This window comes from Protopterus annectens, chromosome 12.part0 (genome assembly GCF_019279795.1).
Source record: "Protopterus annectens isolate FY-2018-M chromosome 12.part0, PAN1.0, whole genome shotgun sequence".
NCBI classification, from domain to species: domain Eukaryota; kingdom Metazoa; phylum Chordata; order Ceratodontiformes; family Protopteridae; genus Protopterus; species Protopterus annectens.
The window spans coordinates 233,235,868-233,248,219 of NC_056746.1; the positions used below are offsets into that span (position 1 = coordinate 233,235,868).

General features: G+C 37.5%; 1 protein-coding gene across 1 annotated transcript in view; it reads right to left on the minus strand.

Annotated features, from left to right (window-relative positions):
• Positions 1-12,352, minus strand: part of CCDC78 (coiled-coil domain containing 78) — a 739,645-nt gene that overhangs the window by 79,803 nt on the left and 647,490 nt on the right. The window contains exon 21 of the mRNA XM_044089297.1: positions 2,901-2,982. Within this exon, the coding sequence (XP_043945232.1) occupies positions 2,901-2,982 (82 nt within the window). The remainder of the gene's footprint in view (positions 1-2,900; positions 2,983-12,352) is intronic.

Consider the following 12,352-nt stretch of genomic DNA (forward strand, 5'->3'; position numbering starts at 1 on the left):
TCGGCGATTTCAAAGTCGGGTAAGTGGTATTTTGCTTATCTAAAGTACACCCATATATAGAGAGAGAGAGAGAGAGACACACACACAAACACAAAACTTAAACTGGAAACAACTGATATACATATATATATATATATATATATATATATATATATATATATATATATATATATAACACAAATAAGAAGTAAAACACTGCATGAAGGTTCTACAATTTATTAAGCAACTCATTAAGGTATTTTATCCAGCAAATAAATGATAAATGATTTTATCAGACTAACGTTTCTTTTACACCCTATCCCTTAAAAGTCTAAAATCATGTCACATAATAAAACATATGATCAACATAGCTAATAAAACATTAATCACATATTTAATATTGAATTTAGTAAAAACATTTGACTTAAAAATAGTTTGTGCTTTTATATTTATCACATTCATTATTAATTCCAAACATTTAGAGAAAGTGGAATGCCAGCAGTGACGCATCCGTGGTAGTAGTCTATAGTGTTAGAAGCGCCGGCTTCTGTGGTTTATGCATCACTACGTAGTGCCCTGATAGTCATGCAGACAAGCACAATAGTTTGAAGTACTCTGGGGAGTTGTGCTATGCTATTGAAATCTTCTTCACCTGCATAGCACTTAGCTGATGATGGTGGGAACTCTGTGTGGTTCCCACCATTGCTGTACATGATGGCTAGGATTTTTTGGGTGGAACTCTGTGTGGTTCGCACCATTGCTGTACATGATGGCTAGGATTTTTTGGGGGGATACTAGAGATTGCTATTTGGTATTCTGTAATGGTACTCCCCATGTGGCAGTGAAAGCAGTCAAAAGAAATTGTGCCAAAGGCTATGTGCCAGTGCAACTGGTACACAAATTTGGTAGATAGCCTGTTCCAATTTCCTGTCCTCTTGGTATTTCTCATCAGAGACATGGCTTAGAAGCAGTCTAGTGTGGAACCATGGTCTTCACCACATGGACACAGCTTCCCATGCAAAAGGTTATATCTCTATTGCTATCAGCATATTCACTTATTATACAACGTTAGCAAGAAATAAAGCCATCCTTTCTGATTTATGTATCTACTTTCTGGTGTTCTCCATTCTTTATTTCCACCAAGTAATGAATCATTAAGATGGCCATTCTAAACAGGTAGTCTTATTATTTATAGCACAAAAATCAGTCAGTCTTCTGTTAGAGGAAATGTTATTCCATATATTCACACCTTACATTTTCCCTTTTTCTATGGATTTAAAGTAAGGTTTGATTCCAAGATTTGCTACCCTTACTTTGCTTCACTGATAGGCTAGAAATACGTTTCTCTTGTTTGCATGCCTGGATCTTGTGCATAGCTTTTACTCCTCACATCAGACATGGTGAGTTTAATTTTCTTTGATCAGTTATTAAAAATTTAAGAAAGACAGCATTTTCCTGCACTGTTCATCCGTAAGGAAGCAAAGTTGTCTGTGACTCATAACCATGAAAATTTTGTTTTACTTGTTTATTCTAAAAACCTGTTGTGATCAATAAATAAAAAAAAATCATTGCCTGACCACAAGAAGGTATTATAAACATTTCTCAGTGTGTCATAGACCTTTGAAAACTATATGGCTGGAATAGGACACCTAAGAGGATTTATGAAAATACCATAATGTAAACACCATGCTTTATTCTATATGTATGTTTTAAATAAATGTGCCCAATTGTGGTTAAAGATTCCCCAGTGCACAACCCTAATTTGTATTAAAACTTTAATCATAAGCCTGTTTGCATTAAGATTCATCCATCCATACACAACCCCTTTTCCCATTTTTTACACATGAGGTCGAGGTATCACTTCAACAGTGACAGTCACCTAGAGCCAAGACTCACACCACTGAGTTGCTAGCCCTGTCGCAGCTTGTTCCTCCATACCACACACTCACAGACACACTCATACCTATGGCCAATTATGTGTCCAATTAACCTACTGCATGTCTTTGGAATACAGGAGGAAACCAGAGCACCCAGAAGAAACCCATGCAACCACAGGGAGGATGTGCCGACTCAGCACAGAAGGCATCTCCTTCGAGAATCAAACTGGAGAACATCTTGCTGTGAAATGACAATGTTATCTGTTGCAACACTGTGCACCATTGTGGCCTATATGCATTAAGATACTAGAAGACAAATAGCATAAAGGAAGATTTTCTACAAATAGTTTGTCTTATTTTTCTTCATGAAGTAATCTGTGAAACTGAATACAAGCAAGCATAAAAGCAAAAACACCCAAAATCAAGAATGTCAACATCATACAAGAGTTGTATCTCAAAAGAAATATTATACAATGACCCCCCCCCCATTAATATTCCAAAACGTGCATGCTAATTGGCCAGTGTGCCCATTGTAATTTCCACAATATACCAATGTAAAAAGGTCCGGTCGCCCAAACTTTTTTTCTGTTGGTTTAAGGTGTCCAAAACTTTTTTTTTAATAAAAAAAAAAAAAAAACACGGAGCAACGGAGATGCTCTTTTCTCCGTTGCTTCCATTTCAAAGCATTGATGTACTGGGTATACGTTGGAACACAAGTCCCATATGCATGTGCAGTACATCAACACAAGGAACCAGTATACCACCACCAGTGGAAAAACAGTAATGCACCATTATATAAAGACATTATTTAAGAAAAGTAAGTATTTTTTCTTTAATAATGTCATTGTATAATAGCAATAACCGACTCCGTGGTTGTGGTATATTGAAGATTTACCCACGGTTGGCTTTATTTAATCACTCAGGCTTCACCCGTGTGATTTGACCACACCAACCATGGGTAAATCTTCAACATACCACACCACATCGTTGGTTATTGCTTAAATAACCCATGCTTACTATATTGTGGCTGTAGTGTTCTGTTACCTGTGTGGAGTGCGTAAATTCACGCAGCTGTTTTCTAATTTCTGCCCAGGCTTCTTCTCCAAGCTTTCCACTGCTACCCAGCCTGACAAAAAAACACATACATTATTTGTATTTTTTTTATTTAAATAAGATCGTTGTTTATAGAGCATTGCGTTAAAGGTTTATTTTTCAAAAGTGGTATTTCAGTAGAAATAACTCTTGACAATACATTTAGAGAACAGAAACAGTTTTCAGTGAAAACAAATATTTAAGATAAATGCAACAAAGTTACATATCAACTAAACAGTGAAAAAGTACAGGATATCCAATTGTCAGCATGGCTTAATAGGAGAAAATGCACATTGTTTGCAATGTTAGTACCTGTTAGTAAAAGAAGGGACATACAAGCTGCATACAAAACAAATGTTAGCAATGTTGTGTAGCAAATTAGACTTTGCCTTTTTGGGTCTTGTACAATACCTTTAAAGTGTCCCAGGAGAGTGCATAGTGCATGTGTATGTGTGTGTACTTGCATGTGTGTATTTGTGCGTGTCTGCGCGTGTGTGTGTGTGTGTGTGTGTGTGTGTGTGTGTGTGTGTGTGTGTGTGTGTGTGTGTGTGTGTGTGTGTGTGTAGGAGACACTCCTATGGCAGCAGTATGTACAAGAATGAAGGACAATAGTAGCAAAAGCTGGAGAGTTTCTGCTTGGAAGAAAGGAGGCAGAAGTTTGAAATGTTTCTTATCTTCAGTCTAGTAACAGACAGCAAACACACTTCCACAACAGTTGAATTTCTGTCACGAACACCAACAATCCAGATTTGGCAACTGAAGTGGATTGCTGTAAGAAGGGCAGAGAATGGAGAAGTTAACATCAGTGACTATTCTTTTTCCATGGAAGATGGGTTAGTTACTAAAAGGAATCTTTGGTAGGTGCTACAGTACCATCAACTCATACCCCTCTTTCCCCATTTGTGAAGAAAAATGTGTAGAACAAGTTTTTTAAATCTATGGTGAGGCCTTTCTGTACAGCTCCATTTCTTTTATATCCTTACTTTCTGAGATGTTGACCTCAGTAGTGCATGTGGAATTGCCTTTATGTCCCATTGCAGAAACCACAAGGCAAATGTGCCCATAATATGGATGTGAAACAGTAGAGTATCAAACAAGGTTTGGCAGATTCCACAGAGCAACATGTGGAAGCATATACCTGTCAACTTCATCAACTTCATAGCACAAGAAATCTGTACAGAGCTAAAAAATAATATAACAACAAAGGCCTAAACTCAGGGACAGATTTTAATTATTAATCGTACAAACTTAGAAAGTTTCTAGAATGGCAGATTTTGCATTTACATGCATTTTTAAAGGATATGAAGACAGAAACTAAAATATCTGTCATTATCTAAAGGATATGAAGACAGAATCTCAAATATCTGTCATTATTTTATGACTACAACCTTCAATGATTTGCCAGAAAAAAACAATTTTTGAAGAACAAACAAAAAGCATGAAGCAAAAATCTGAACAATTCAAACATGAAAGCAACAAATACTGGATTTGAGACCAAAGGATAAAAGCAAACAAAATATAGGACAACTCTGGTTGAGATGGGGATGTATAAGCGTCTAGACAGAAGCATACATGGAAATTAAGGGATAATATTTGGGAGGCATATAAAAAAGCACACCTTCATTGAAAAAATGCTGGTAAAACAGCACATCTTAGAAGCTGTCGGTCACAAGAGTATGGGGTTCAAACAGTAGTATGAATGGGGTTCAAACAGTGGTATGAATGGGGTTCAAACAGTGGTATGATACAATGAAGCAGTGGGAGAATGATAGAGAAAAGCAAAGGGGGGTTTAGTAGTGAGAGGAGAAGGAATCTATTTTGTGAGGATGGGTCAGGAGTAGTTGTGACTAAAATGATATTCACTTGGCTTTGAAAATTAAGATAGATACATAAGCTAGATAACATATATCTTTCTGCCAGTTATTAAACTAAGTGAAAAAACAGTAGAGAAGGTAGGGAGAAAATCAGCTGAAGCCAGACAAGTTATTTAAGTCTTGACTTAATTCCTTAATCTAAATTCAGAAGCACTTTAACCACCACTAATCCAGAGTGACAATATAGTCTAGCTATTAATGTAATGAGCTGTGACAAAGGAAATGCCATTTTGAAAGTGTCAGTTTTAGATCTACAATGTGTTGTTTCAAGGAAGTTCTAACACCCAGGGCTCTTGAGTTAATCTTAAAAAAGGAACCTTTATTTACATGGTCTTCATATATTTCCCTCATAGGTAAGAACTTCATGGTTCAGAATTCAGGCATTATTTCTTTTTATTTGTGTGTGTGTGTGTGTGTGTGTGTGTGTGTGTGTGTGTGTGTGTGTGTGTGTGTGTGTGTGTGTGTGTGTCTGTGTGGATTTGTGGAGTCTGCATATAAAAGTACGTCAGTGTAGGGGCAGCATCCCCATACAAAACACTTTTTGTTTGTTATTTAGTTTGTAGAAGGGGTTTATGTTGTTTGAGTATGTGTGTGCGGTTGGTGTTTTTGTTTAGCTGATCGCAAAAAGAAGTTGTGTTTTGCTTTTGTTTCAGTTAATATTTTGTTTTTTTATTTATTTCGGTAGCTGACATTCCAGCATCAGTCAAATATATGTCAATGTTGTGAAATGTTTGTTGTTTATAGGAATGAGGCTGTCATTAAGGTATGGACTGGGTTTGTTTTTCTGATTAGGCCCCTAACCTTGCTTTTCTCATGGTTGATATGAAACCCAGCTATGCCTTCTACTGAGGTTATACATATTCCTACCAATGCCCTGTAAAGGATAGTACTGCACACCATACACTTCTCTCTCTCTCTCTCTCTCTCTCTCGGCAGATGTTGGTGTTGGAAAGGGCTAGGCAGCCTCAGCCCCCAGGCCATTGTAATGTTGGAGAGTCAGTCTGGCACCACCCTCATTGACAAAAAAATGTGTTCTTGAAAATACCCTCTTCCTAAAACAGTCAAAATGGCATTCAAATCCATTTTCAAAGTTACGTTGGCAACACTGAAAAAGAGCTTCTTGATTCTGAACAGTCAGTCTGATTGTGACTGATGCTGTTTATCATTAGGAACAATGAGCTAGGACTCAGCATCTGTCACAGGCCACTAAAAACTGTGTGGCTTCTGGGTCTGACTTCTATACTTCATTCTGTAACAGGATGCCCTGTTGTCACTTGCATGTTTTGGAGCTGTGCTACAGTGAGGCAACTGACTCCTGCTTATAACTCATTTCCTATGTATTATATTACTGTTTCATTCTAAACATAATGGATACAAACCCACCAGAGGAATTCAGACATGCACTGAGCATGGAAAGGTGAATGGTGGAAAGGGTGTAACACAGAGATTAACTTGTAGGTACATAGGAGAGTGAAAGCCAACCAGGCCAGTTGGCTTACCAAATCCACCATACAATTTATGAAAGCTAGGGTTAAGGCCTGGAAATTATGGCATAAAAGTAAAAATCCTGCAGACGTCTCTCAATACAAACAACTGCGTAATCAAGTAAAGCGACTAGTCATCAATAACAAGCAAGACTACTGCATTACTCTGTAAAATGATCATATGCAAAATCCTAAAAGGTTCTGGAGGTCCATAAACTCTCTGTTATACCCAGGCAAAAGTGATAATCCATCCCCTGATCCAGACATTGCCTCAGCTGAAACTGTCTCCACTTTTTAACTCATTCTTTAAAAACAGTATAGTCATCCTCACTGCCAACCTCCCACTACTCAACCAATTGCCACCAGACCATCTGCTACAACAAGACTAGACTTCTCACTTGTACCCATACCTACCTCCACCATAAAAACTCCTGCTTAAACTTAAACCTGGATCAAATGCTCCAGATAACTTGCCACATAATTCCTCCAAAAATCAGCAGATGCTATAGCCTATCCCATTAGAATACTACTAAATAGATCCATTCAAGAGTCCTTCATTCCCACCATCTGGAAAAAGGCATTTATCCTCCCTCTACACAAAGGTGGAGCAAATAATGATATATCTAACTTATGTCCAATTACCATCCTCTCTCCCTTCTCCAAAATTCTGGAAAAATGTATCCATAGCCAACTACTTAATTACCTACTATACCACAATCTCCTCTCCCCAACCCAACATGAGCTTAGGCCTAGTCATAGCTCCACCACTGCTCTTATATCTTTCTTGGACACAGTCAACCATGCTCGAGACTCAGAATACCTTGTCTCCTCACTGTTTCTTGACCTTTCCAAGGCAATCGATAATAGTCTCCTACCCACTTCTTCTGACCAAACTCTTCAGTTTAGGCATATCTCCTCCTACCCTAGGCTGGTTTTCCAAACACCTTACAGATAGACAACAAGCAACCAGATGGCACCAATCCCTCTCTCCTTTCCTCAACATCAATACTGGAGTCCCACAAGGGTCCATACTAGGTCCACTGCTCTTCAGCATTTTCATTAATGATTTCCATACCAGCATACCCCATGCTTATGTTAACCAATATGCAGATGACTCCATAATCATCTGCATACCCAAGTCTACTTCAGAACTACTTACACTCACTCAAAATGCCTTCGCCTCCACTGAAACCTGGATTTATAATAACCATTTAGCCCTAAATGCTAATAAAACCAAACTCATGTTATTCACCCCCCAAAAAACAACAATCCTAACCAAAAATGAATTTACCATCAACTCACTCAACAACACTTGCCTTGAAGTAGTCCCATATACCACACTTCTAGGGGTAATCATAGACAAACACCTAACTCTCGACCAGCACATTAAAACAAACATATATATAAAAAAAAAACTAGGCATCCTGTACAGGTGCAAACACTTCCTCACCTATGCAGCAAGACTATCCCTTGCCTCTTCCTTTCTACTTACTTGCTCCATGGTGCACCTCTCCTTACTAATATACATTCCTCTCTTAAATCCAAACTGGACTCATGCTACAATAAAATTGCAAAATTTGTAACCAGCGCCAAACACTCCTCCAGCATCTAAACTGGCTAGAATGTCCCCAACATCTAACATACCTGCAGCTAACCACAGCTCATAAGTTAATCTATAAGCCTTCTAGTTGTCCTGCCCTCTCCTCTGTTTTCACTATGTATCACCCAAATAGACCTCTGCGATCAGTCAATCAGATGCTCCTTAATATAGCAAAGCCTAACCTTTCTGCCAGTCAAATGTATTGCCCACATGCTATAGCAAAACTATGGAATGCTCTCCCTCCTTCAATTAAGTGCACTAGCAACCCTGAATGCTTTAAGACTTTGCTGAAACAACACCTGTTCTCCCATTGGCTATGTCATTGTACCAGCACTGACTATAAAAAAAAACAATATTCCTAGCCTTTCTACTTTTCCTCTCCATCTCACTTACTGCTCAGACTCCTCATATATACATTCAGTGCTTCCATCATACTAAGGCCAACATGTGCCACCCAGGCACACATAATCTACTATGTCAGTTACCTACCATATCTTCTATACAATCTTGATGCCTATATCACAGTAGCTCTAAGGCTGTACCTTACTTTCAGAATCTTTAATCTGCTGTTCTCCATCTTCCCCTTTCTACTGTAAAACTGCAGTAACTGTTTTATTCACACATTCGCTATTATCCCATGTCATCAACTGTGTTCTTATTTGGCTTGCATACTTAAAATGTAACATCTGTATAACTAGTATTATCTATTTTATTGTATCCCCCATTCTGTAATGTAGTGTTCTGTACCATCTCTGTTTGATTTCTGTATTTTGATTCTGTTTGATTTTGGAGCTTTTCTGCCTGGGCCACTACTGAAAACAGGCTCACCCTGGCCCAGTAGACCTCCCGGTAAATAAATAAATACATACATAAATAAAAGTCAACAGAGGAAATGAGCCAGCTAGGTAGGTCTACCACGACTTGTGTGATATCAGTTTCTGGACGGTGTCTATGGAGATTTCCTGACTATAAGATCATGCTGTTGATTTAGAGAGCCCTAAACAGCTGTAGCAATACCTCAGCAAGTCCCTTACTCACCATCTTATCTCAGAGTAAGCTGCCCCTTACCAATTAGGGTTGATTAAATGATCCAACTTAGTGGGCCAGGACATGGGAGAAATTTCCCCTTCTCTTTATGTTATATTGTATGACTTGGGAGCAACATTCATCTAAGCTTTCATCAGCTTGTATAGATGGATTATGAGTTTAACATCTCATTCAAAGAGTTGTATCTAGGTGCCGCACTGCAATGTTAACATCAGAACATGAATTATGCATCTAGTATGGGGCAGAAACCACATTAATTTGATTTTTCTGGTGCGTATACAATCTGCAGATCTCATGACACTCAGTTTACAGAGTTCTGTCCTCTTTTCCTGAAGCCTAATGAATTACTGGGTGCCAACTCATGACAGTCAATGCTCATCAAAACACTGTTTCATAATTAGTGGTATGTTGTCCTTTTCCCTGAGGCTGTGAGACCTAGAGAAGGGTGTTGTACCCATCCACTTTACCAAGGGACGACTATCTTACTTTCTAGAAAAAAAGATTGCTTTGATGGTTATCAGGAGGATGAGTTCATGCTTGCTAATGCATTAGGAAGCCCTCTTCTTTACGTATTTGGAAAATATAGCAATTTACATGTAAAACAATTCTGAATCATGAAAAGGTGCTATTGAATTTATTATTATTTAATAAGAAATATATTTTTTTAGAAAACAATTCCCTGTACTGCAACAAAAGTTCATATTTTTAAAGTCAGAGTTTTTTACCAGCAATGGAAAGTGTTCTTGTTTGCTCTGAATTGAAATTCAATAACTTGGTAAAATTTTTCTGTAAAATTTATAGTGTTTAGATCAGGATCTTGTTCCTAATGTCCAACATATATATTTCTAATCCTGGTAAATTTTGAGCTTTGGAAGCAATGTCTGCCTTACTGGTGTTTTTAGAATGTATAGAAGATATGGAACAAACAAAAAGCAAAATCGAGAAATTAATAGCTTTGTTGAGATGTCGTGCCTGTAAAGTGCAGTTTATCATGCTATGTTACTAATAAAGGAATAAGCATTTTTTGTTGTTGTTGTTGTTTTTTTTTTTTTTTTTGCTCCTGAACCCCTTTGTCTTGTTTGATTACTGATAGCCTCATGGACTGTTCATTCAGCTAGTGGCAAGGGTGAGCAATAACTGATCTACACAACCTACACAGCCCTGCAGACACTTTGCTTTATTCTCTGTTTCATATCTAAACAATGTGACATGTGTCAGTAAAATACTACATCAATCTTAAATGGCAGCATAAATATCTGCTTCCATTACATGCCCTTTTACTTTACTTTAATTATGTTTCTTTTTCCAAATATACCCATCATAAGTCATGACCTGTTTTTTGAAGAGGAGGTTGTGAATCAAACAATTTTTTCTGGTCATATTTCTTTATAACATCCTTTGATTATGATATAATGCAGCTCAGTTCAGTTTCTCTATTAGCAGCTGTGAATTTAGTGGTACTCTGATTTATAAAAATGAACTTTGCAGTAAATTAAAAATACTCACTGTTTATATGGTCCAATTGCCACATAACTTTCTGTCAGTCCTTTCTAAATGAAAAAAGAAAAAAAATCTAGTTTAGGTAAATTGTCTTTACTCATATGTCAGACAACACTAATATAATACACTGCATAAAGGCCTTGAAACTACATCTGTTGTGTGATGAGACGCAATAACATTCTACAGACAATGACAGTTTTTCTACGTTATGCCATTAAGTTCAGTTTGCTGGTTATATGGCACAGAGAGAGAGAGCTATAGCTCTGACTGTGACTGAGCTGACACAATTAACAACCCATACATTGGAGGAACTCTTAAGGAAAACTGGAAGTAAATGCAGATGCAGGCTCAAACATCCCAGTAGCAGAACTGGTAGCAGTATTGAGACCAGGTGGAGTCCGATGTCACTACAGTTTGCAGCACAAAGGATCAGTAATGTGCTTGTCTACCACACATTGCAGTGATGCACTGTAGTTGGCATCTGTTGCTATGCATGACAGCATGGCGGGTACCGTTGGTCTAACACTGCAGAGCAAGTGCATTGAATTGCTGCAGGGGATTGGCTAGGGCTAGGTGGATATATATCTTTTATGGCCTCCTGAATGATGATTTCTTCTGCACTTGGCTCTTGACCCAGTTTGCAGGTAATCTGCAGTCTGTTTTAAATTTATTGGGTTTTGTGCCAACTTTGGCCTTAAGAAATTAACATAGACCTTTAATAGTAAAGATGCAATTCTGCAAGCAAAAGGAGTTGGTTCTGGTAAAACTGTGGCAGAAGGACAAGGTACTAAAAGTGGGAGACAGTAGAGTGTTTATAGAGAATAATTATTCATTGTACACAAGGCAGAAGAGGAGTAAATGTATTCCACTAATCAGGGAATGTTGAGAAGGAAGTAAGAGGTTCAAACTGCTATATTCATCTATCTTCAGAATATGCTTTACATGAGAGACAGAATCATTTTTGATGCAGAACATGCTCAGGAGGAAATACAAAAATTTGTCCAACAAAAAGTGAGTTGTGAAACAGAAGGAGATTCTGCTTCTTGTTCTTCTGGTAATAAAGACCACAGAGAGAGACTGTGCCAGAAAAAAACTTTTCCAATGTTTCAATGGAAAATGCTTGAGCGACAGAAAAAAGCACAAGAGATTACTAGAAGAGCTGAGAGTATGTTGAAAATGAAGCAGAGACTGAATTTGGGAGATGGAGATAAACAGGAATAAAACTGGCAACTCAGAAATTGACAAATAAATATGAGATTACAAAGCATTAATTATATTTGTGAAGCATGACAGAATAAGAAAACCCAGAAATATTGGACTTTTTTGAGTTTGTTAAACTTGTAGAGGACAATAAAGCATATGGTGTACTTCATGTCATTAATCTTTGGAAGAATACTTAGGAGAGGGGGATAGGAGGGAGAGGGTTAACTGTAAGTAAAGCAAAATTTTGTTTTAACAGTAATATTTTTATAATGCATGATATAATCTGCATGTTATAAAGTAAAGGTTTCTCAGTTATTTTCAAGTGTAATGGGGATACTAAAGTAAAAAGGTGTTCCTGTTTTTTCCCCTTCTTTTCTCTTTCTCCTTGTTCAGTTTTAAGAAACGTAGGCACTGCAATGTAAAAATAGAAGAAAGCTTGTATAGGTGAATGACTGGATTAAGGCCCGTGACTTGAACTAGTAACTAGTTTTAACAGAAAGCAAACAAATAAAAATATTGAGTATAATAAAGCTTTCCTCTAGCAAGCCAGTAAATAAATAAATGCTTGTAGAAGCAACTCTGTATCTGGTTCTCATGCCTCCATGGAGACAATCTGATAAAGAGCAATAAAAACAAAATACTTCTTTCTTTTAATGGCTAGGAGATAATGTTTTCTGAAAGCATTCAAGTGTTTTC